General features: G+C 51.3%; 1 protein-coding gene across 4 annotated transcripts in view; it reads right to left on the reverse strand.

Annotated features, from left to right (window-relative positions):
• SHARPIN (SHANK associated RH domain interactor) overlaps nt 1-23,045 on the reverse strand; it is an 89,696-nt gene extending 66,651 nt beyond the window's left edge. For 2 of the 4 annotated variants that reach the window (XM_085847430.1, XM_085847427.1), the window contains exons 1-4: nt 22,519-23,043; nt 18,529-18,706; nt 1,433-1,501; nt 1,135-1,276 (exon numbers count right to left, since the gene is read on the reverse strand). In XM_085847430.1, coding sequence (XP_085703556.1) covers nt 1,135-1,276; nt 1,433-1,501; nt 18,529-18,706; nt 22,519-22,680 — 551 coding nt within the window. In that variant the 5' untranslated portion in view covers nt 22,681-23,043. Of the gene's footprint in view, nt 1-1,134; nt 1,277-1,432; nt 1,502-18,528; nt 18,707-22,518 lie in introns of all 4 variants that reach the window. The other 2 variants (XM_085847429.1, XM_085847428.1) reach the window with 2 other exon arrangements.
• Between the last annotated feature and the right edge of the window lie 4,602 nt (nt 23,046-27,647).

Below are 27,647 nucleotides of genomic sequence, written 5' to 3' on the forward strand. Positions count from 1 at the left end.
GCGTGAGGATCTGCGATGGCAAGCCATCGACTTTGCTCTAGTCATCTTTGTTAGTACTCACTGCAAAGAAAGCAATTCAACAAATTATATTTTTTAATTGAGCCTGATAAAATTGAAGAAGAGCGAGATATTGTTACGGATTTGGAAACCTTGTGCACACGAACAGCCAGAGTCCCTCAGCTTAGTTATTTCGATAAGTATGTGTTTACAGTTAGAATCCCCCCTTTATCTAATGGGAATTACATGTCTGCTATGAATTATTGTATAGTGAGGTTTATTAGATCTTTTAACAACAACAACTACTACTACTACATCCACGACAACAGTACGCCATCCTGCACTCGACCCTGTCGCCATTATGCATGTGTTTTTGGCTGAGGACGTGGGCGGAGCCTTCGTCGCCTCGGGTCGAAGCTCCACTCCGAGGAGGAGCAGAGAGCATTTCCTCCAGCCAATGAGCGGAGGACGAGCACCACACGCGCGCCCCAGCCAATCGGAAGGCCACTACGAGTCGCCCGACAACCCACGGTCCAATCAGGAGGAAAGTGGTGGGGAGAAGAAGCCCCTCCCTCCTCAAGAGGAGTGTGGTGGTCTGGACAAGCGTTCGAGAGACGGTGATCGTTCGGGCCGGTAGGTTGTCATTTGGACCGACGGATCTTGGTAATCCCCGCTCAGTTTAGACCCGGATCACGCTCGGTAAACGGTCCGTTCCGCCCAAGGTCCGTCGAGGGTGTTGTTTTCCCCGGTAGTTGGATGACGTGGGTATTTAGGTATATTGAAATTAGGCAATTAACCCTACCCCACACCGTCAAAATATTGGCGACCACGGTCCGCTCGGGGACCCGTGAACTCTCGGACTTATCCGAGAGTCACAACCTAAATTCCGGGTGTTCGGTGGGAGACGACTCCACTGCTCTACCTAGTGGTTGTTTATCGCCACCGACCCCCCGGCCCACAACAGTATTACATCCATCAGACATAAAGTGTTGTCGAGATACCTGACCTATATTTAGTTAAATACTTTAAGGACTCAGATAACGTCAACTCACAACTTAAATACGGCTTTCTGGGAAGTCACGTACATCACTGGCAATTACTAACACGTCCTGCACTTGTAGCTGCAATTTTACTTACCGTACTTTGCCCAGGCTTTCAATTTCTGAAAGGACCTTCACGTCAAGAGAGATCTTGCACTGTGCCAATGAAGAAGCGAGGCGTGAAGCTTCAGCCACATCTCCAGCAGATATGGCATTGCTCAGCTGAATCCCCAGCAACTCTGCACAAACATGAAGGTCACACCGCACCAATTGCATGTGATGGCATGCACACAAAAGGCAGAGTGTGATCTGCAGATGTTACAGGCAAATCACACAACCGCTTTGATGAGATGACCACGCGATGATTCATGCACTGGAAGTTCGAGAGCTCTTACCAGAGTGCACCAACCACTGTGCTTCACCCAAATCCATCCTTTGCTTGAACGGCCCAGAATTGTCCTCCACTGTGAACAAATGCATCGGCTGCTCAACTCACTCAAAGGCCAAACAAGAATAACAAGAGCAAGAATTGCTTTGCAATACACGTCCCCTAACGATGTGATAATTTCTAAATCCAAAAAGGGCATCACTCTGTGAAAAATTGATGAAACACACTGAAACTCAAACGTGTTCAGCAACTTATCATAATAAAGCCAGATACCACGTTTCAGTTGAATATGTTAAAGGGGATGGGAAAAAAGTCTGAAAAACCACAGGAGATATTGACGGACGGAGGGAGAGCAAACCTACAGTCCCCTCTGGTGGAATCGGTCGGAGACTAATAACGACGACAAGAAGCCCTTGGTAAAATACGATAAAAAAAAAAATAAACATCGAAAAGGAAGACTTTCAGTCTTACACTTGTTAAATAGAGGGTTATAGATTTATTAACAGGAAAGTTTTAAAATTCTATTTTTGGGAATGATCGAGGAAGCTGTCTGTTATATATATATATATATATATATATATATATATATATATATATATATATATATATATATATATATATATATACATACATACATATATATATACATATATATATATATATATATGACGTCCACGGGACTTGAACAGTCCCGTCAACGTAGAATGAGCCGAAACGATGGAGGCGGTTTATTTATTTATAACCCAAACATGGCGGTTCTAATCGCTCTACCACAAACGGGACGAGGAAGGTGGCACGAGTCGCTTTTCACTGAGTTGATGATGTTTATTTGTTTTTATAATTAACCAGAAATAACAAGACTCGGCGAGAAAAGGGATCCGGGGCGATTCGACGGGATGGTGTGGGATCGGGCGTGGGGAAAAACACAGACAATTCGAATGAATATACAGATCTCAAACCCTCTAAGGCGCCAAGCACACACACACACACACACACACACACACACACACACACACACACACACACACACACACACACACACACACACACACACACACACACACACACACACACACACACACACACACACACAACGTAGCTATTTCTGGTGGTCAGGCTGGACCGTGGTGTGGACGCAACTGTCCCTGGATCGGCGTCGGACGAGCTGGCCTTGCTCTCGTCAGGGGGGCAGGAGAAACCGTGGTGCTGTCGACCTCCTGGTCTTGGCCCAAGTCCACTCACAGCCAGGGAACCAGTTCTGGCGCCAAGTTGCGAGCAGGAGAGGGAGGCAGGTCCGCCCGCCGTTCGACCCCGTACTCCGAGTCAGCAGAACCCCAGAGCCAACCAAGGTGAGGCACGAGGCTCAGCAAGGCTCCAAGACACGATGAAGAACACGATCGAATCAGCACAACAACAAGGATGCTCTCCGCGCAACAGCCTCCACACCAAAAAAACACGATCTTTTTGTCGCGATCTTCTTCCTCTCCCTTTTCGACCCCGAACAGAACCTTTTTATCCTTGGTCCTCGTCACTTCCAATCGAGCCGTTTATTGGCCCACCGCCATCGCCTTCCGCCAATCGTGATCACGGGGCGGAGCCTTCCGCTGCACTGTCCTGTGACGTCACGGCCAGTCTCCAGAGAATACCAAAAGGGGTTTACGCAGACACACTTACCCTATCCCATGTACCTATCTAATTACGTGACAATTATCATTTCCCCCTTGAAGAAATGAACATTTACTAGACAACTTATCACCACTGAATTGCTACTTATTACATTGAGATCCTGGTAAACTTGAACAGCATGGCATACCTAATTAAACATCCTAATTACCCTTTGAATGCATACCCCCCCTTCAAACGTAACACTGCCCCCTCCTCTGGTACCACAGCTCCTGCAAGGTATATCACAGGCGCTACCGTACCAGCCTTAACACTTACTGACTCACACCTAATTAACCTAACGAAATAAAGTAGGAGGGGCAATGGGCAGCGAGTCGCAGCTAACTTACCTATCCTGCTTAATGTACTACCCCCTTATGGCCTTATCCTCGCCTAAACAATCATTGGTTTTTTATTTTTATTTTTTATTTTTCCACCAAAGGAGGCACTTCGCCACAATCTCACCAGCCGAGCATGGCCCTATATGCTCAGCCCGATCTAGTCTCCCCGACCCCCGACAGTGATCTCCGGACCCGACCTATGAAAGGGCATCTCGGATAGACCTGGCGGTTCAGCAGGAGGATTCACCCTCTCCAAGTCTAAAAGTCTATTGGAGGGTCCCTCTATCGCCGGGTACCGGCAATATCGTTGCATGTGTCCTCTTCGCCCGCACCGGAAACAACTCCCCATAAAAGGCCCCCGTGAGTATCGGTGAAATGTCTCTTCCGGTTCCGGACCCCCTCGGCCATAATCGAATTGCTCTATTGGCTGGGCTGGACCCCGCCGCTTTGGCGCACTAACTACCGGATTACCCTTTATCAAACTTGACAGTTTCTGGCAAATTTCCTGAAACATTTGGGTAATGCCAATTTCTCCCAGCCCCCCTCCCTGATCCTGGATCTCCGCCTGTCGGATCGTCACCGATGGCCTCTCTGGAACCCGACCCGGCCGACTCCACGAGGCCAGCCTGGCCGCGCACTCGGCCGCTTGGTGAACGGTGGGTGGATCCTGTAACTCCACTAGCGCTCGGACCTCAGGGTCAGGAAGAGCAGCCAAAAATTTCTCTAGTGCCAGTCTGTCCCATGCCTCCACTGTAAGGTCCCGATACGCGATCCTGACTGATTGGTAAAAGTCCTGTGCCAGCTCCTGCACCGTCTCACCCGGCTTTAATCTGCGGTGCTGGAGCTGGGCCCGCACCAGATCACAGTTCGCTGCAAACCCAAACCGACGGCTCAACGCCTCGCAAATGTGGGAGCTGGTCAACATCCCACCACGATCACGTTTAACACATCTGCGGCTGGTCCCCGCAACGTTGCCACCAAATTCCCTGTATGTTCCCGCTCATTCCACCCGTTTAGTCGGGAAATACACTCAAATTGCGTTAGAAAAGCTTCAAGGCTCCCTGACCCGTCAAAATTTACCAGGGGGATCACTTTTACGGTGGCCCGCTTCTCAGTTTCTCCCTTGTCCGAATCCAGCCCAGGGATCAAACACCCTTGTGGCTGCGAATCCAATTTCGGAGCCCACTGTGGCCAAAGATGTTTTGTGGTGAGGGTCTCATGGGTCAATTTTGCCTCCTGTTCCAAACGTTGAATGGACCGATTCACCTCTTCCCGCAGGATCTTCTGGGCCCGCACAACCTCCTCCAAGGCTCCGTCGCGAGTTTGTAGCTGCTCCTCAACCAACCCGGACACTCAACTTACAAAAGACGGCTCGACCAGGCCTTTATACAAGACTTCATCTTGGCTCATAATTTTATCTTGTTCGTCCAAACGAGCCTCCAATCCTTTTACCTCCTCCGCCAAATTCATCCCTTGCTTCCTCAGCTCTCCCCACTCTTCAACCTGCAGCTGCATACGAGCATCCACACAGGCACGATGACGTTTCAGGCTTTCATCCACTTTATCAACCCGAATGTTCGTTGCATCAATTTTATCTACCAATTTTTTTCGTATATTTTCCCCCTCCAATGTAATTTCTACCTTTGTTTCCTCCAATCTATCCTCGAATTTACTTTGTATTTCTCCCAATTTAACATCCACACACTCCTGCATCTCAGTTTTCATTTTCTCCATCTTTTCCCCCAATTCATCCCTCATTAAATCAATCCGTGCACCCAACTGTTCCCCCATTACCCCCAATCGATCCGCCATCTCTGCCCTCTGTGCCGTCATGTCTGCCCTCTATGTCACGAATTGATTTTCCATTTGTGCCGACATTTCTGCCATTTGTGCCCCCTGTGCCGTCATGTCTGCCCTCTGTGTCATGAATTGATTTTCCATTTGTGCCCCCTGTGCCGTCATTTTTGCCCCCTGTGCTGTAATTGCACTCATTAAACGTTCCAACATTGTCCAGATCGTCATCGTGCCGGTTTCCGGCGCTGCCGGCTCCGTTACGGGCGATGAAGCACGGTCCACGCTCGGAATGGGGGAGGTTCCAACCCTACCCCCGTCTCTCCCTTCTTCCCCCGACTCGCTGCCAGACACGTGGCCTTCCTCCTCAAACATCTGCACATCCGCCATGGTGCAGAAGTCCCGTTTGCCGCCAATTAATTTAAATTTGAAAAATCCCGCCAAAATTTTCCCGCTCTCGCGCGCTTTTCTATAGTAATTTTATATTCCAAGTTGTGGCGAGATTTTAATCTTGGTATATTCTCCCGATACCAAATATAATTTAGAGGGGTTCGAACATCCAACACCCTGACACCAATGTGACGTCCACGGGACTTGAACAGTCCCGCCAACGTAGAATGAGCCGAAACGATGGAGGCGGTTTATTTATTTATAACCCAAACATGGCGGTTCTAATCGCTCTACCGCAAACGGGACGAGGAAGGTGGCACGAGTCGCTTTTCACTGGGTTGATGATGTTTATTTGTTTTTATAATTAACCAGAAATAACAAGACTCTGCAAGAAGAGGGATCCGGGGCGATTCGACGGGATGATGTGGGATCGGGCGTGGGGAAAACACAGACAATTCCAATGAATACACCGATTTCAAACCCTCTAAGGCGCCAAGCACACACACACACACACACACACACACACACACACACACACACACACACACACACACACACACACACACACACACACACACACACACACACACACACACACACACACACACACACACACACACACACACACACACACACACGTAGCTATTTCTGGTGGTCAGGCTGGACCGTGGTGTGGCCGCAACTGTCCCTGGATCGGCATCGGACGAGCTGGCCTTGCTCTCGTCAGGGGGGCAGGAGAAACCGTGGTGCTGTCGACCTCCTGGTCCTGGCCCAAGTCCGCTCACAGCCACCAGGGAACCAGTTCTGGCGCCAAGTTGCGAGCAGGAGAGGGAGGCAGGTCCGCCCGCCGTTCGACCCCGTACTCCGAGTCAGCAGAACCCCAGAGCCAACCAAGGTGAGGCACGAGGCTCAGCAAGGCTCCAGGACACTATGAAGAACACGATCGAATCAGCACAACAACAAGGACGCTTCCCGCGCAACAGCCTCCACACCAAAAAAACACGATCTTTCTGTACCGATCTTCTTCCTCTTCCTTTTCGACCCCGAACAGAACCTTTTTATCCTTGGTCCTCGTCACTTCCAATCGAGCCGTTTATTGGCCCACCGCCATCGCCTTCCGCCAATCGTGATCACGGGGCGGAGCCTTCCGCTGCACTGTCCTGTGACGTCACGGCCAGTCTCCAGAGAATACCAAAAGGGGTTTACGCAGACACACTTACCCTATCCCGTGTCCCTATCTAATTACGTGACAATTATCATTTCCCCCTTGAAGAAATGAACATTTACTAGACAACTTATCACCACTGAATTGCTACTTATTACATCGAGATCCTGGTAAACTCGAACAGCATGGCATACCTAATTAAACATCCTTAATTACCCTTTCAATGCATACCCCCCCCCCCTCAAACGTAACAATATGTTAAAGGGGATGGGAAAAAAGTCTGAAAAACCACAGGAGATATTGACGGATGGAGGGAGAGCAAACCTACAGTCCCCTCTGGTGGAATCGGTCGGAGACTAATAACGACGACAAGAAGCCCTTGGTAAAATACGATAAAAAAAAAATAAACATCGAAAAGGAAGACTTTCAGTCTTACACTTGTTAAATAGAGGGTTATAGATTTATTAACAGGAAAGAAGTTTTAAAATTCTATTTTTGGGAATGATCGAGGAAGCTGTCTGTTGCATATATTATATATATATATAAATATAAATATAAATATATATATATATATATATATATATATATATATATATATATATATATATATATATATATATATATATATATATATATATATATATATATAGTTGCGAATTTGCGCCCGCTGGCGTGCGGACGGCCACGTGACTAATCGCGGCACGTCGCCCACCGGATGGACAATTCAGTCGTGACCCTCTCAGACCAACGCCGGGAGCAACTCACGGGTGGGGGTTTAACCTCACCACGATCGTGCCAATTGCCCACCCGCGCAGGATAGGGTCGCTCGCCAAATTCGATCTACCTAAGTACCTGCGCGAATGGTCGACCGGGTGATCGCACCTCGCCGCAGGTCGACTCCGGACACGGGCCGCTTGGGCGGCCCGTTCCGTGCTATCGGGATAACCGAGCGGTGTTATCGCCGACCTGGATGGTTCAGATTAATTCGCGGGCGTATTAAGCCCACTACGAACCCTTAACGTGAAGCAGGATGGAGGGTCAATAAAGAAAAGACGAAGCGAAACGGGAAAACAGTTCACACAAAGCACATTTATTACGTGACACACGGAAAGCACACATATACAGCCAAACAGTCAAAATGCACATATAGCAGTTAAAACAAAAGAAACAATGACGCAGAGTTACTACCAACTATGCGCACACACGGCAACACTTATACAGTTCTACTTTACAGATGGCGCCAACACACATTTACTCAAAAGCAAAGGAAAGAAACCACCCTCACAGACAAGGGGGCAGACAGGCCTGGAGGCCAATATGTACGCGTGACCTGGAGGAGCGGCCAGGTCCGCGAGACCGGGGGTTCCAACCCGCGTCCTCATGACGCGTTGGCGGACGAGCTGCAGATGTGGCCGCGTGGCTGTGCCCCGACTCTGTGCTCCTTGGCAGGTTTTGTTGGCACGACGTTTGGAGTGGGGTGGGAACGGGGCCCCCTTTTTGCACTATCTCAGCGCGGGGGAAAGGGGGAATTGTTTATGCCCTGGGGGAGGAGAATGTCTGGCTGGCTTGGGTCCCGCAACGAGCGATCTCACACCGCGACCTCGTTGCTGACTGCCATCCTTCTCGCCGCGGACCCGAGCTCCTTTGCCTCTTCCCGCAACTCTCCTCAGCCGACTGCAGAACCCAACTCGCTGCCACACCGATGACTCGACTCACTCTGCCCTGCCGACACACACTGCTACTGCCACACTCTCCCCTGCCGACACACACTGCAACTGCCACACTCTGCAACTGCCACACTCTGCCACTGCCACACTCTGCCACTGCCACACTCTGCCACTGCCACACTCTGCCACTGCCACACCCTTCCACTGCCACACCCTGCCACACCCTGCCACGATTCACCTTGCGCTCGCCGTTTTATAGGCCGGCAGGAGAAAACAATATGCAAATATCCGGATCAGGATAACCTCGGGGGCGAGCCACATTGGCCAATTGGACGGAGGAAAAGTGGGCGTGAACCTCCCCTGATCCTAGAATTTGCATATATCGATTTCACACAGACGCGCCTGGAGGCGGGGCCAAGCTACTCCACGCTTGCTAATTGGACGGATCAGAAGTGGGCGTGTTGCGTTCTTGATCCGAATTCTCCCTCGGAAAGGCCGCTATTTGCACTCGCGGCTCGGTGCGTATCGCTGAACGAGCCCAAGACAGCCCGACGCTCAGTGTTCACAGGTGGTGCGGGAATGGCCGTAGAAGAAGAGAGGTGAGGGTGGTGGAGGGTTTATCGGTGGTGGTTTGATGGTTATGGTGCCGTTTGGGAATGACGGTGATGCGATGTTTGCGGGATTGAGTTGTGAAGGTAAAGGTCGTGGCTGTTGGCGTTGTTGTTGTTGTTGTTGTTGTTGTTGTCTGAGGGTTGGAGCGTGGTTGTAGTTGGTGACGATGGCTGGCTTGGTGGTTAAGGTGGTTGTTGTGTGATGGCGGTTGAGACGTGGTTGGTTCAAAATAAAGAAAGAACAGAAAAAACGGCTATCTCAAAGTATCGCAGCCCGAATGAATCACATAAATTTCCTCTAAACAACGGGTTTGGGGCTAACTACACATGTACTTAGAGTTATCTCACCTACGGGCCCTGAATGGTGGTTTGCGAATTTCCACAGCCGTAACAATGTATATATATATATATATATATATATATATATATATATATATATATATATATATATATATATATATATATATATATATATATATATATATATATATATATATATATATATATATATATATATATATAGCCTGGTGTTGGCGCAGTGGTGAAGGCAGCGGCTTGGGATCCAAAAAGTCCTGAGTGCAAGCCCCGTTGGGCCACTGAATTAATACACCAGTGGGTTGACTCAGCCTGTCATCCTTCCGAGGTCGGCGAAGTGAGTACCAGTGTACTGGGCCGGTGTATACCCCGGTTAAAATAGGTGTACCATATCCCTGTGTTGTAAGAGGCGACCAGGGTTGCGTCAGGAAGGGCATCCGGCGTAAAACATGTGCCAAATCACTATGCGGATCATACGGATGATCCGCTGTGGCGACCCCGAACGGGAGCAACCGAAAGAAGAAGAAATATATATATATATATATATATATATATATATATATATATATATATATATATATATATATATATATATATATATATATATATATATATATATATATATATATATATATATATATATATATATATATATATATTGTTGTGGTTACCAAATTCGCAAACCACCATTCAGGTCCCTTAGGTGAGATATCTCTGTAAGTATATGTGTAGTTAGGCCCAAACCCGTTGTCTAGTGGGAATACATGTCATTTATGCGTGCTGCGACTCTTCAGGATAGCCGTTTTTCTTTTGCTATCTTTATTTTGGACCAACCGCCATGATTACCACCACCAGTCACAACATCAACCACCAACCACAACGCCGCTTCACCACAACCGCCACGACCTTCACGTCACACCTCGCAACCGTCGCATCGCCACCGTTCTTGCGCCGCTTGTGGGTACCGGTGTTGGACTCGTGCAGGGCGCGCGCCGAACAGCGTGTACAAAACCACGGATTTTCCACTTCAAAAACGGATCAAAAACGACACACGCCCACTTTTTTTCCGTCCAATCGGTGAGCGAGGGGCGATTTGGCCCCGCCCCCAGGGCGTTGGAGGGCGATCGATATATGCAAATTTATGGATCAAAAAGCATTCACGCCCACTTTTTCTCGGGCCAATGGGGAGCGAGGTGAAAGGTCGAAGGGAGGGGGTCAAAGATGAGAGAGCGAAGCCACGGGGCTGATATAAGCGACCGCGTTCGTCAGTCAAGGAGACAGAGAGTTAAGACTGCGCGGGCGGTGGAGTTGGGAAGAAGGAGCAAGAAGGAGCTGGTCGTCGTCGTGTGCGTTGGAGTCGGAGCGGAGGGGACGGAGCTGTGGAGAGGCGGCGAGGGCAGACGAGGGGGTGCTCGCGTCGTGCAGGGAGCTGCACCCCAGGGAGGCCTACAGCGCGACCTGGCCGAGGTGGAGACGCTCGTCGCGGGACTCGAGGCAGAGTGGAAATCCTCTATACCCCGAGCATCAGCAACCCCCTCCTGTTTCCCCCCGCGCTGAGATAGTGCGACCAAGGGGGCCCCTTTCCCACCCCCTACCAGACACTGCCCGCGAGGCCCGCGGAGTTGAGGCACCATCGCCGCTCCGCGTCTCATCACCAGACGGGTAGGCCCGACCCGGTCTCGGCCTCAGGCCCGCCTCATCTTTGAGGGTGTTCTTTTCCTTGGTTTTGGGTATGTGTTGTCGGCGCCGTCTGTGAAGTAAAATTGTATAAGTGTTGCCGTGTGCTCGCGTAATCGGTATTAGATCTGCATTGTCGCATTTGCTTTTTGTGTAAATTGCATTGTGTTTTTCTTTTCTATGTGCTTTTGGTGGAATTGAATATGTGTGCTTTCCGTTCAGCGCGAATAAATGTGCTTTGTGTTGAACTGTTTCCCGCTTCGCTTCGTCATTTCTTTCATTGAATCCTCATCTTGCTTCACGTAAAGGGTTGGTAGTGGGCTGAATACGCCCGATAATTAATCGAACCGTCGAGGTCGATGAATAACACCGCTCGGTTATCCCGATAGTACGGAACGGGTCGCTTAAGTGGCCCGTGTCCGAAGTCGACCTGCGGCGAGGTGCGATCGCCCGGTCTACCCTCCGTGTGGGTACTTAGGTAGGTCGAATTTGGCGAGCAACCCTATCCCACGCGGGGGCTGATTGGCTCGATCGCGGTGAGACCGAAAGGTCCACCCGTGACTGGTTCCCGGCGTTAGTCCGAGAGGGTCACGACTGGATTGTCCGTCCGGTGGGCGACGTGCCGCGATTCGAGTTACGTGGCCGTCAGCACGCCGGCGGGCGCGAATCTGCAACAATATATATATATATATATATATATATATATATATATATATATATTGGAATATATATATATATATATATATATATATATATATATATATATGTATATGTATATATATATATGCAACAATATATATATATATATATATACAAAGGGCGGAGGAGCTCCTTGTGAGCCAACGGCCATCCATATCTAGTGCCCAACTGTGTCTGCGGACGTCCTCCTGCAGTTGGGTTACTTCTTATTTGGAGGTTGGTGGCAGGATTTGCACTCCAGCCACCGTAAAACGCTTCATTCCGCAAAACGCAAAAACGCAAAAAAATCTGAAAACCCACTCCGTGGGAGTACCTCCTGTGCAGCTTCCCTTCGCAGGGCAGCTCACCGGATGATGGGATTGGGGCAAAGCCTTCGGGACCCCCAATCTTTGATAGGAGGGAAACCACGGGGAAACATCCCTGGGTCAGATTGCGGGAGAGTGTGTCGGAGTGGTGCTGAGGTGTCGTCCACCAGACGGCGGTCTCCTTGGGTTAACCTGAGGCGGTCCCTTCGGGTGGGTGCCTGGAATGTCCTATCCCTAAGAGAGGATGATCACCTGTCTCTGTTATCATCTGAGCTCAAGCGTTTGGACATCGGGATTGCAGCTCTCTCTGAGGTTCGGAGACCGGATTGCGGCGAGATAATGGTGGGTGGTTACACCTACTATTGGTCTGGTCGCTCTGATGGTTACCATACCCAAGGAGTTGCTGTAGCTGTGTCCAATAAGCTGACCCCAATGATAATTGAGGTAACACCGGTCAACGAGCGTATTATGAGATTAAGGATTCGTCACTCCTTAGGTGTCATTTCCCTGGTCTCTATTTATGCTCCGACTGAGGCGAGTGATCTTACCGTGAAGGATGCATTCTACGCCACACTCGAGTCTGTGGTTGATCAGTGCCCCAGACGAGATACACTTCTAGTCTTGGGGGATTTCAATGCATCGACTGGAACTGATAGGGATGGTTATGAGGTGTGTGTTGGTCCCCATGGGTCAGGAACTATGAACCAGAATAGCACTAAGTTCCTTGACTTTGCAAGAAGTCATGGACTTAGGGTGGCTGGTTCATGGTTTCAGCGCCCGCAAGCTCATCGCTGGACTTGGTATTCCAACGCTGGCAGTGTGGCAAAGGAGATTGACCATGTCCTCATTGACGGTCGTTGGAGGATGATCCAGAACTGCAGGGTCTACCGGAGTGCTCAGTTCCTCAATACTGACCACAGGCTTGTTGTAGCAACTCTAAAGCTGCACCTTAAATCCTGGAGAATGGTACCATCCCAGCCTAGGCTGGATGTTGCCAAGCTCAGGGATGAGAGAGTAGCTGAGGAGTTTGCGAACAGGCTGAGTGGACACTTGGGGGTCTGGGTGCTTTGGGGGTCCTGAAGAGTTGTGGAGCACCTTCAAGACCACCGTCCTTGATGTTGCCGGTGGATGCCTTGGAGTTCACCGCAGGGCAAAGAAGAATTTTGTCTCTCAAGGGACACTGGATACCATTGACCAGAGTCGCAGGGCCAGGCTGAATGGCAGAGCTGAGCTGTTCAGGGAGCTGAGGCGTAAAACTGTACGTGCACTGAGGGTGGACAAGGAGGCCTATGTGCGAGGAATCTGTGAGGAGGTAGAGCATCACCTGTGGACAGGTGATTCTCGTCCCGCTTACAGGGGAATTCGCGCATTACGTTCATCCAAGCCCATCCCTCGGAGCACTGCAGTTCGAGCAGAGAGTGGTAGGCTCTTGACGGAGGAGTCTGAAGTGAAGGCTCGCTGGGCCGGTTACTTTGAGCGGTTGTACCAGGCTGATCCCCCAGCTGTCGAGTTGGACGTCAAGGGTGTTACAATCCCTGTTGCTGACCCTCGAATCAACTGTGGTCCACCATCGCTTGTGGAAACACGGGCTGCGGTGAACCAGTTGAAACGGAGCAAAGCTCCAGGGATCTGTGGCATCCATGCTGAACTTCAAGGCTGGTGGAAATGCTGCACTCGCGTCGTTGCATGCAGTTTTGTGCTCTGCCTGGAACACAGGCATCATCCCAACTGACTGGAAGAGGGGCCTTGTTGTCCCTCTCTGGAAAGGGAAGGGTGATCGCCAAGACTGCAACAACTACCGAGGGGTGACGCTGCTCTCAGTGCCGGGCAAGGTCTTTGCTCGGATAATTCTTGATAGGGTTCGCCACCATCTGCTTGAGCACCAGCGTCCAGAGCAGTCAGGCTTTACACCAAAGAGGTCAACGATTGACCGTATCCTTGCTCTTCGTGTCCTCACTGAACGCAGACGAGAGTTTCGGCAGGGGCTGCTTGCAGCCTATGTTGATCTCTGTAAAGCGTTAGATTCAGTGAATCGGGATGTCCTCTGGAGGATTCTTGGTCTTCGTGGGGTGCCACCGAAACTGATCGATCTGATGTCTGAACTCTACTCTGGTACTGAGAGTGCTGTGAAGTGTGGTGGTACCGCCTCTGACTTATTTCCAGTTGTTACTGGAGTTCGTCAGGGATGTGTACTTGCCCCCACACTTTTCAGCACTTGTATGGACTGGATTTTTGGGAGGATGTCGGAGAGATCAAGTTGCGGTGCATCGTTTGGCAATGTCAAGATCTCGGACCTTGATTTTGCAGATGATGCAGTCATCTTTATGCGGAGACTTTAGACATCCTCTTGGGGGCCCTCGAGGTGCTGAATGAGGAGTCGGAGCCGTTGGGATTACGGATTTCTTGGGTCAAAACAAAGATCCAGGCTTTCGGTGACATCTTGGATGCTGCTGTCCCTGTCTGTGTCTGTTTGTGGTGAGGATGTTGAGGTCGTGGATAGATTCACTTACCTTGGCAGTGATATTCATGTCTCCGCAGGTTGTGAGCCGGAGGTCAATAGACGTCTGGGTCGGGCCTGGGGAGTCATGGATTCACTGGATCATGGGGTGTGGCGCTGCCGGTACCTGTGCGGGAGGACGAAAGTCCGAGTCTTCAGGTCCTTGGTACTTCCAGTCTTGCTCTATGGGTGCGAGACTTGGACTTTGACCAAGGATCTGAGACGGAGACTTAATTCCTTTGGTACCAGGTCTCTTCGGAGAATCCTTGGCTATCGCTGGTCGGATTTTGTGTCCAACGAGCGGTTGCTGAGAGAGACTCGGATGAGATTTGTTACCTGCATAGTCCGTGAGCGTCAGCTGCGGCTGTATGGACATGTGGCTCGCTTTCCTGACGCTGATCCTGCTCACCAGATTCTCTCAGCGAGGGAGTCTCATGAGTGGAGGAGGCCAGTGGGCCGACCACGTGCCTCATGGTTGCAGCAGGTTGACCATCATCTCAAGGAGATGGGGATGGGCCTGGCATCTGCCTGGGGGATGGCCAGACGGAGGCCCCTGGAGTACCGGCGGAAAGTGGACGCAGCGACGCGCTGTTCTGGCACATGCTCCCATACCTGACCTATATATATATATATATATATATATATATATATATATATATATATATATATATATATATATATATATATATATACACACACATATATACATATACACACCACCCAGGTTAAATTTCTTCTCTGATTGAAAAAGTATATAATTTTCCAACAGGTTTAATCTGAAGCAACTTTCACTCAATCATTTTTTTCTCCCTGGGCAGCATTTCCATGTTTCAGGGTGGGATAGACAGACAGAGACAGCATTCGTCGATTATCTAATATATAAAGCTGAGTTTGTGTCTGAAGGTCATAAGTGTTTCCCATTCTTCAGGCCACTCCCTCCAGCCGCCCAGAAACCGCCGCCATCTTTTTCTCTCCACGGAGCTCAGATTGTTTTAAAGGAGCACCAGTGGTGTGTTCAGTGACCAAGCAAACAGCCAGCGCTTGCCAAGCCAGCCGTTCCTAATGGAGTGCTTAAGCCAGTTGGAAAGCGCTCCACAAGAAACTTGGTTACTGAACACACCCCAGATTCATGACATGGCGATGAGGATAAACATCTGTCGCATCATTATTTCAGCCATATCGATGAATTCATCCCTCAAGGGGTGGGGTGAGGTGGGAAGACGGACCTAACGTTGCCCGGCAATGCCAGGTACCCCCGCAAATGTAATTTTAATATATATATATATATATATATATATATATATATATATATATATATATATATATATATATATATATATATATATATATATATATTGTTGCGGTTCTGGGAGCCGCATCCCTCCAAAGCAATAGCAAACATGATACAGCGGTCCCAGGACAGTTATTCCATGAATATACGTTCAGATAGTCCCTTCCCTTTTGTCTCGCGGAACAATGGGACAGTGCGTTGTGTAAACTTCATAGCAAGGTCTGATTATGTCTCTGATTTCATTCCACTCTTATTCCTGAGGTAAATCCCAGCCACGTGCACCCTTCGCTGTGAGATGGGTCCTCAGCGAAGGCCAAGCAGGCATTACGCCAGACACCCCTCTGCAGAAATCTCAGCCTGCCAAACGGACGTGCAGCGATAATTTCCTCCCACTGGACAGAAAGCACACCCAACACGACGCCCACGCTGCACGGAACACGTACCGAGGAGATGGAAGAAACGGCACCCAAAATGCTGACAACTTTCAGTACACACTCGGCGCACACTTTTCCACCCATTTCTCCATTTAACAATTACTTGTAGGTGCCCGTAAAAAAAAAAAGAAGAATAAATAAATATTCCAACCGCGAGCAACAAACAACAACCACACAAGCCGTTTCTTCGCTCTCGCGTGCCCGTACGTGCATGGAGCGGAAGTTCGCATATCACAGTTATGATGATTCGCAATTTAGGTTTTAATGGCCAATTATTCAATTCGCGCCAACGTATTTTACCTTTTCGCAATGTCGTGGCAAGGAAAAACAAAAAGAGAAGAGAAGAGAGAAAAAACATTTACTTCCTGGTTCGGAGCATACCAGCACTCTGATGCGACCGAAATTTATGCACCGTCTAATATGAAAACGATCATAACTTGGGCCATTGTGTTTATCTATAAATGCGCACAAGAAATCGAGAAATTATTCGAATACACGAAGTCATCACTATCCGGAAGTCCGTACGTTGTAACCCGTAATGGGGAACGCGGCTGAGCTTCCCTTCCCCATCGGCCACACCCACGCAACAACGTGTCTTGTCATTAGTTTGGTAAATAAATGCCCATAACTTCAGAAGCACTTGTCCGATTAATATCAAACCTTGAAAAGGCACATCCTCATGGCCCCAGCAATATTCCTGGCAAGTTTCAATCAGATCGGACCCGCGGTTGTCGAGAAACAGTGGTCACAGACACACACACAGAGATTGCTGGAATTATAGATAGATATCAATCTTCTTCTTCTTCAACTCAACCCAACATACATAATTATATCCAAACTTTTCCCTCAATTCTCTGACACAGATCAGGGCTGGCACTGTGCATCCCACCACCTTTGATAACCGCGAACACGGGGCTTGATGGCGGGTGGATCCGCGCGCTGGCCACGTGCTGAATGGCAAACCCGTGCTAATTGTACGGGGCATGCTCGATGGTGGAGGGACCCGCGCGCTGACCACGTGTGCAATGGCGGAATTGCCCGCAGCCCGTCATACTTTATCATCGTACAGAATGAGGCACGAGTAACACACATCTTTGGTCAGGTCTGCGAATGGGGTTACATCTTAACATCGGTCTTCATTCACCAAGACGGCAAAAAATGTCTCCCGCGGACAGCAGACATCCTCCCGCACCTCCGCCTCGATCCAGCTGCTACCAGGCAGAGCCATGCTGTGCGGCCGGATCGCTCGGACCGCGTGGCACAACATGAAGCAGGCACATTGACCAGCGCCAGCCGCAAGGACACAGCACGGGGTTCAGTGCAAAGTGATTCATATCACGGTGTTCGGTACAAGGCGATTCATGTCGCGGTGCTCGGAGCGAGACGATTCCGCAGCTTGGAACCATCTGGCCGGAAGTGAAGTGGAGCCGCTTCCGGGCATGGCGGCCGGCCCGTGTGCTGGCCGGGGCCCAACCAGAGCACCCAATTTGGGTGACGACACATCACTTCGGGTCATCACCCCCGGATCTATAAAAGGATGGGTCATGGGGCGGTGGAAGAAGGGTTGGCATCGTGCCAGCTCGTCATTCCTGGTGTGTCATTCCAGGGTCGTCGTCGTTCCTGGGTCATCCTTCCCGTCGTCCTTTCTTCGTTCCTGCCGGCCCCGTCTGCCCGGCTTGGGATCTCGACTCCGCCTTCTCCACCAAAGTCTCTCCCTTCACGCCCGACGGTCGCGTCTCATTCTCTGGATCAAGGCTAGTTGGACGAAGTGCCACGAAGCAAGAAACTGCGCGCCAGCTGTCAGGGAGGTATCGCCCAGCAGAGCATCCCCCCAAAACGTGTTGGTGGCGCGATCGGGCAATGTATTTAGAGACCATTAGCCTCATCTCCTCTCCTCCCTTTTCTCTTCGTGTGTGTGTGTGTGTGTGTGTGTGTGTGTGTGTGTGTGTGTGTGTGTGTGTGTGTGTGTGTGTGTGTGTGTGTGTGTGTGTGTGTGTGTGTGTGTGTGTCCTGGCGCAGAGGGAGTTTGGGGGGGGGTGTTTTCCCCATAATATGTATTTGCTTTCTTCTTCAAAACGACAACGACACACAATTTCGATGAAACTTGACCACAACCTTCATCACCCATGATGTACCAAAGTTTGTTCATGGCATTTTCAAAATCGAAGTCAAAGGAGGTTTACGGGGGGGGGGGGGAAGAAAGGGGGGGGGATGAACAATTTCATCCAAGATGGAAATGTATGATATTACACAGTTACCTTTATTTTCCCCTTCCTTCAGAACCGATGAGATGACTGTCGTCCACTTCTGTGCCTCTTTGTCATTCACTATATGAAAAGCAAAGTACTGTGGTTGATCTCCAGGAACTTTCATCTCGTGCCACTTTGGTGTCTTTACAGCATATGAGACTTCCTGGAGATTAAACTCAACGTTCACCTGCCAAAAAAAATACACCACACAATTACAGTCAGAATAGAGCAATCACAAAAGTCCCACACCCCAACCGAGAATGAATGCATTATGCGGGGGTGGGGGACGCACAGACCGTCCAGCCCCAACTAGACAATGTTCCTCACCTTGCCCCGGCTAGCGAGCAACGCGCAGCACAACTCCCCGGCTCGCGAGCAAGGAGCAGCACCACGCCCCGGCTCGCGAGCAAGGAGCAGCACCACGCCCCGGCTCGCGAGCAAGGAGCAGCACCACGCCCCGGCTCGCGAGCAAGGAGCAGCACCACGCCCCGGCTCGCGAGCAAGGAGCAGCACCACGCCCCGGCTCGCGAGCAAGGAGCAGCACCACGCCCCGGCTCGCGAGCAAGGAGCAGCACCACGCCCCGGCTCGCGAGCAAGGAGCAGCACCACGCCCCGGCTCGCGAGCAAGGAGCAGCACCACGCCCCCGCTCGCGAGCAACGCGGCGCACCACGCCACGGCTCACGAGCAACGCGCCGCACCACGCCCCGGCTCACGAGCAACGCGCCGCACCACGCCCCGGCTCACGAGCAACGCGCCGCACCACGCCCCGGCTCACGAGCAACGCGCCGCACCACGCCCCGGCTCACGAGTAACGCACCGCACCACGCCCCGGCTCGCGAGCAACGCGCCGCACCACGCCCCGGCTCGCGAGCAACGTGCCGCACCACGCCCCGGCTCACGAACAATGCGCCCAGCTGGCGAGCAACGCACCGCACCACGCACCGGCTCGTGAGCAACGCGCCGCACCACGCCCCGGCTCACGAGCAATGCACCCGGCTGGTGAGCAACGTGCCGTAACACGCCCCGGCTCGCGAGCAACGCTCCGCACCACGCCCCGCACAACTCCCTGCCGAGTGAGCAACGCTCCTCTCCTCGCTCCGACTTGCAGAAAAGCGCCTCGACTCGCCCTGGGGCAAAGCAACACACCACGCCTCACCTCGCAAGGAACAAGCCTCGCCTTTCCCCGGCTCCCGAGCAACGTGCCCCTCCCCTCCGCTCGTTCTCTCGCAACGCGACACCCCTCCCCTCCCCTTGCACGCTTCACAAGGCCACCTCCCTCCATTCAGGGGTTAAACGACGCCCTTCCCCTCCACTTGTGTGCAATGCAACGCCCCTCCCCTCCCCTCGCGACACAACGCAACGCCTACACTCGCGACACCACCCCTCTCCTCCCCTCCGCTTGCTACGGGACGCCACTCCCTCCGCTCGCTGAGGAGCACCCTCCCTCCGCTCGTTACGCGATGTCCCTCCCCTGCGCGACGCCCCTCTGCTCACTACGCCCCTCTCTCCCAACCGCTCACTACGTGATGCCCCTCCCCTCTACTCCGCTCGCACACAACGCCCCTCCCATCCCCTCAAGCAAGACGCAACACGATGTCCCTCCCCTCCGCTCACGTGCGACGCCCCTCACCTCACTCGCGGGCGACGGCTCTCCCCTCCCCTCCCCACCCCTCACAGGCGACAACGCAAGCAACAAGCTTCTCGCAAGCAACACAACGATCGCTCCACTCTCGCACGCAACATAACGATCGCTCCACTCTCGCAAGCAACACAACTATCGATCCACTCTCGCAAGCAACACAACGATCGCTTCACTTGCGCACGCAACACAACGATCGCTCCATTCTCGCACACAACAAAACGAACGCCCCTCTCTCGCGTGCAACGCTCCTCAACCCATGCACAACGCAACGCTCCTCAACCTGCGCACAACGCAACGATCCTCTCTCGCACACAACACAACGGTCGCTCCCCTCTCGCACGCAACGCAACGATTGCTCCCCTATCGCATGCAACACAGCAAATGCTCCTCTCTCACGCGCAACACAATGATCACTCCACTCTCACACGCAACGCAACGCAACACGATTGCCCCAATCTCACACGCCACACAACACAACGATCGCCCCACTCTCACACGCAACACGACAGAACGATCGCCGCACTCTCACACGCAACACAACAGAACACAACGATCGCCCCACTCTCACACGCAACACGACAGAACGATCGCCCCACTCTCACACGCAACACAACACAACACAACGATCGCTCCACTCTCCCACGCCACACAACACAACGATCGCCCCACTCTCACACGCAACACAACACAACGATCGCCCCACTCTCACACGCAACACAACACAACGATCGCTCCACTCTCACACGCAATGCAACACAACGATCGCCCCACTCTCGCAGGCAACACAACACAACGATCGCTCCACTCTCACACGCAACGCAACACAACGATCGCCCCACAACGATCGCCCCACTCTCGCACGCAACATAACGATCGCTCCACTCTCACGCAGCGCAACACAACGATCGCTCCACTCTCACGCAACACAACACAACGATCGCTCCACTCTCACACGCAATGCAACACAACGATCGCCCCACTCTCGCGTGCAACGCAACCCATGCACAACACAACGATCGCTCCACTCTCCCACGCCACACAACACAACGATCGCCCCACTCTCACACGCAACACAACACAACACAACGATCGCTCCCCTCTCCCACGCCACACAACACAACGATCGCCCCACTCTCCCACGCAACACAACACACCGATCGCTCCACTCTCACACGCAATGCAACACAACGATCGCTCCACAACACAACACAACGATCGCTCCACTCTCACACGCAACACAACAGAACACAACGATCGCTCCACTCTCCCACGCCACACAACACAACGATCGCTCCACTCTCCCACGCCACACAACACAACGATCGCCCCACTCTCACACGCAACACAACACAACGATCGCTCCACTCTCACACGCAATGCAACACAACGATCGCCCCACTCTCGCAGGCAACACAACACAACGATCGCTCCACTCTCACACGCAACACAACAGAACACAACGATCGCTCCACTCTCCCACGCCACACAACACAACGATCGCTCCACTCTCACACGCAACACAACACAACGATCGCTCCACTCTCACGCAACACAACACAACGATCGCTCCACTCTCACACGCAACACAACACAACGATCGCCCCACTCTCGCACGCAATGCAACACAACGATCGCCCCACTCTCACACCCAACACAACACAACACAACAATCGCTCCACTCTCCCACGCCACACAACACAACGATCGCCCCACTCTCACACGCAACACAACACAACACAACACAACACAACGATCGCTCCACTCTCCCACGCAACACAACACAACGATCGCTCCACAACACAACGATCGCTCCACTCTCACACGCAAGGCAACACAATGATCGCTCCACAACACAACAATCGCTCCACAACGATCGCTCCACTCTCATATGCAACACAACACAACGATCCCTCCACAACACAACAATTGCTCCACTCTCACACACAACACAACACAACAATTGCTCCACTCTCCCACGCAACACAACACAACGATCGCTCCACTCTCACGCAACACAACACAACGATCGCTCCACTCTCACACGCAATGCAACACAACGATCGCCCCACTCTCGCAGGCAACACAACACAACGATCGCTCCACTCTCACACGCAACACAACAGAACACAACGATCGCTCCACTCTCACACGCAACACAACACAACGATCGCTCCACTCTCACGCAACACAACACAACGATCGCCCCACTCTCACGCAACACAACACAACGATCGCCCCACTCTCGCACGCAATGCAACACAACGATCGCCCCACTCTCGCACGCAACACAACACAACACAACGATCGCTCCACTCTCCCACGCCACACAACACAACGATCGCTCCTGTACTCGTACCGTGCCGTCCGCCGCCCGCACCAACAAGCGGAAGCACCCAGGACGTGTCTTAATCAGCTGTAGTCGCGATTCAGAACTTGTGCTCTCCCAAGCAGATCCACGTGCGCGAAGTACAACAGCAACACATGACGGCAACAACTCTGAATCCAAGTTCGCACACATCGGGCATAACTCCACCTCCAACTCCAACTCCAACAAAAACAGACTCGTCCACCCTTCCTCTTCCTCTTCCTCTTCCTCTTCTTCCTCTTCCTCTTCTGACTACTATTCGGGCTCAATGGCGTTTTTTGTTGTTGTTGAGGGTTTAATGGCGTTGTCAGAACCGGGAGGCTCTATCCTCGCCACTCACCAGAATCTGATCAAACTCGCCCACAGCCATAGCCCTTCAAAGGCACATACATTTTAAATAGGTCTCCCACATTCCTTCAGGAATTTTAATGCCGCCTTACAGAGTTGAGGGTGCTTCCAGTTCATCCGCCGCAGCATCACCTGCAGGTCCAATACCCTTGTCCCCATAACTCTTATACACCGTACGAGACGCTGCCTCGATTTCCCCATAGAGAGGGCAATTTAGAAATAAGTGGTTTAAATGTTCAGGTTATCTGCACACATCACAGAACCCCGTTGGGTGACATCCAATTCTATGGAGGTGTGCATTTAAGCGACAGTGCCTGAGTCTTATTCTATAAAGCACTAGATGGTCCCTCCAGGAGAGCAATGGCGTTTTCAGAGCCCTGAGGCTCTATATACGCCACGCATCGAAACACTTCGGTTGGAGCACACAAGTACCGGGGACTTTATTTTGATTGACACATTTCTTTAATACATTTAAACAAGGAATTGCAGAGTCCAGGGTACTTCTGGTTCGATCAGAAGTGTATCAACCCCTTCTTTCTTTCCTGCCTGTTTAAAAAAAAATAATATATATATATATATATATATATATATATATATATATATATATATATATATATATATATATATATATATATATATATATATATATATATATATATATATATATATAAATAAATAAATAAAATCAAATAAAAGAAAACCTCCCTCCCGAAACATTTTTGTTTTAGTCACTGATTGCACACGAATCTCACTTCCAATAAAGTCCGCACAGCCGATGGGGAGGGGTACTTTATTTTCCCGTTACTGCAACTAACCATACTGTCATGGCCATTATAAAGGAAACATATCTCAATACGGAGGAGATCTTCTTCTTCTTCAGGTCAGGTCAGGTATGGGAGCATGTGCCAGAACAGCGCGTCGCTGCGTCCACTTTCCGCCGGTACTCCAGGGGCCTCCGTCTGGCCATCCCCCAGGCAGATGCCAGGCCCATCCCCATCTCCTTGAGATGATGGTCAACCTGTTGCAACCATGAGGCACGTGGTCGACCCACTGGCCTCCTCCACTCATGAGACTCCCTCGCTGAGAGAATCTGGTGAGCAGGATCAGCGTCAGGAAAACGAGCCACATGTCCATAGAGCCGCAGCTGACGCTCACGGACTATGCAGGTAACAAATCTCATCCGAGTCTCTCTCAGCAACCGCTCGTTGGACACAAAATCCGACCAGCGATAGCCAAGGATTCTCCGAAAAGACCTGGTACCAAAGGAATTAAGTCTCCGTCTCAGATCGTTGGTCAAAGTCCAAGTCTCGCACCCATAGAGCAAGACTGGAAGTACCAAGGACCTGAAGACTCGGACTTTCGTCCTCCCGCACAGGTACCGGCAGCGCCACACCCCATGATCCAGTGAATCCATGACTCCCCAGGCCCGACCCAGACGTCTATTGACCTCCGGCTCACAACCTGCGGAGACATGAATATCACTGCCAAGGTAAGTGAATCTCTCCACGACCTCAACATCCTCACCACAAACAGACACAGACAGGACAGCAGCATCCAAGATGTCACCGAAAGCCTGGATCTTAGTTTTGACCCAAGAAACCCGTAATCCCAACGGCTCCGACTCCTCATTCAGCACCTCGAGGGCCCCCAAGAGGATGTCTAAAGTCTCCGCAAAGATGACTGCATCATCTGCAAAATCAAGGTCCGAGATCTTGACATTGCCAAACGATGCACCGCAACTTGATCTCTCCGACATCCTCCCAAAAATCCAGTCCATACAAGTGCTGAAAAGTGTGGGGGCAAGTACACATCCCTGACGAACTCCAGTAACAACTGGAAATAAGTCAGAGATGGCACCACCACACTTCACAGCACTCTCAGTACCAGAGTAGAGTTCAGACATCAGATCGATCAGTTTCGGTGGCACCCCACGAAGACCAAGAATCCTCCAGAGGACATCCCGATTCACTGAATCGAACGCTTTACAGAGATCAACATAGGCTGCAAGCAGCCCCTGCCGAAACTCTCGTCTGTGTTCAGTGAGGACACGAAGAGCAAGGATACGGTCAATCGTTGACCTCTTTGGTGTAAAGCCTGACTGCTCTGGACGCTGGTGCTCAAGCAGATGGTGGCGAACCCTATCGAGAATTATCCGAGCAAAGACCTTGCCCGGCACTGAGAGCAGCGTCACCCCTCGGTAGTTGTTGCAGTCTTGGCGATCACCCTTCCCTTTCCAGAGAGGGACAACAAGGCCCCTCTTCCAGTCAGTTGGGATGATGCCTGTGTTCCAGGCAGAGCACAAAACTGCATGCAACGACGCGAGTGCAGCATTTCCACCAGCCTTGAGAAGTTCAGCATGGATGCCACAGATCCCTGGAGCTTTGCCCCGTTTCAACTGGTTCACCGCAGCCCGTGTTTCCACAAGCGATGGTGGACCACAGTTGATTCGAGGGTCAGCAACAGGGATTGTAACACCCTTGACGTCCAACTCGACAGCTGGGGGATCAGCCTGGTACAACCGCTCAAAGTAACCGGCCCAGCGGGCCTTCACTTCAGACTCCTCTGTCAAGAGCCTACCACTCTCTGCTCGAACTGCAGTGCTCCGAGGGATGGGCTTGGATGAACGTAATGCGCGAATTCCCCTGTAAGCGGGACGAGAATCACCTGTCCACAGGTGATGCTCTACCCCCTCACAGATTCCTCGCACATAGGCCTCCTTGTCCACCCTCAGTGCACGTACAGTTTTACGCCTCAGCTCCCTGAACAGCTCAGCTCTGCCATTCAGCCTGGCCCTGCGACTCTGGTCAATGGTATCCAGTGTCCCTTGAGAGACAAAATTCTTCTTTGCCCTGCGGTGAACTCCAAGGCATCCACCGGCAACATCAAGGACGGTGGTCTTGAAGGTGCTCCACAACTCTTCAGGACCCCCAAAGCACCCAGACCCCCAAGTGTCCACTCAGCCTGTTCGCAAACTCCTCAGCTACTCTCTCATCCCTGAGCTTGGCAACATCCAGCCTAGGCTGGGATGGTACCATTCTCCAGGATTTAAGGTGCAGCTTTAGAGTTGCTACAACAAGCCTGTGGTCAGTATTGAGGAACTGAGCACTCCGGTAGACCCTGCAGTTCTGGATCATCCTCCAACGACCGTCAATGAGGACATGGTCAATCTCCTTTGCCACACCGCCAGCGTTGGAATACCAAGTCCAGCGATGAGCTTGCGGGCGCTGAAACCATGAACCAGCCACCCTAAGTCCATGACTTCTTGCAAAGTCAAGGAACTTAGTGCTATTCTGGTTCATAGTTCCTGACCCATGGGGACCAACACACACCTCATAACCATCCCTATCAGTTCCAGTCGATGCATTGAAATCCCCAAGACTAGAAGTGTATCTCGTCTGGGGCACTGATCAACCACAGACTCGAGTGTGGCGTAGAATGCATCCTTCACGGTAAGATCACTCGCCTCAGTCGGAGCATAAATAGAGACCAGGGAAATGACACCTAAGGAGTGACGAATCCTTAATCTCATAATACGCTCGTTGACCGGTGTTACCTCAATTATCATTGGGGTCAGCTTATTGGACACAGCCACAGCAACTCCTTGGGTATGGTAACCATCAGAGCGACCAGACCAATAGTAGGTGTAACCACCCACCATTATCTCGCCGCAATCCGGTCTCCGAACCTCAGAGAGAGCTGCAATCCCGATGTCCAAACGCTTGAGCTCAGATGATAACAGAGACAGGTGATCATCCTCTCTTAGGGATAGGACATTCCAGGCACCCACCCGAAGGGACCGCCTCAGGTTAACCCAAGGAGACCGCCGTCTGGTGGACGACACCTCAGCACCACTCCGACACACTCTCCCGCAATCTGACCCAGGGATGTTACCCCGTGGTTTCCCTCCTATCAAAGATTGGGGGTCCCAAAGGCTTTGCCCCAATCCCATCATCCGGTGAGCTGCCCTGCGAAGGGAAGCTGCACAGGAGGTACTCCCACGGAGTGGGTTTTCAGATTTTTTTGCGTTTTTGCGTTTTGCGGAATGAAGCGTTTTATGGTGGCTGGAGTGCAAGTCCTGCCACCAACCTCCTAATAAGAAGTAACCCAACTGCAGGAGGACGTCCGCAGACACAGTTGGGCACTAGATATGGATGGCCGTTGGCTCACAAGGAGCTCCTCCGCCCTTTGACAGGTTTTGTTTTTAATCCTGCTGGGTGTCCATATCCAAACACCCTCCTCACCAGAAAACCTGGTGGGGGAGACGGTTTAGTCACCGACAACCCGACGCTTCATTCTTCTTCGGCATTATTTTTTTTTTTTGTCAGGTCAGGTTCGATCTGTGACCTGCTTACAGGTACCATGTAAACCTGTACTAACCTGTTCCATGGTCGGGTTGGCGGCAACTAAACTAAACCAGGTTTTCTGGTGAGGAGGGTGTTTGGATATGGACACCCAGAAGGATTAAAAACAAAACCTGTCAAAGGGCGGGGGAGCTCCTTGTGAGCCAACGGCCATCCATATCTAGTGCCCAACTGTGTCTGCGGACGTCCTCCTGCAGTTGGGTCACTTCTTATTGGGAGGTTGGTGGCAGGATTTGCACTCCGGCCACCGTAAAACCCTTCATTCCGCAAAACGCAAAAACATCTGAAAACCCACTTTGTGGGAGTACCTCCTGTGCAGCTTCCCTTCGCAGGGCAGCTCACCGGATGACAGGATTGGGGCAAAGCCTTCGGGACCCCCAATCTTTGATAGGAGGGAAACCACGGGGTAAC

The sequence above is a fragment of the Eptatretus burgeri genome, chromosome 11 (assembly GCF_056783735.1).
Source record: "Eptatretus burgeri isolate ZD-2024b chromosome 11, Ebu_testis_v1, whole genome shotgun sequence".
Taxonomy (NCBI): Eukaryota; Metazoa; Chordata; class Myxini; order Myxiniformes; family Myxinidae; genus Eptatretus; species Eptatretus burgeri.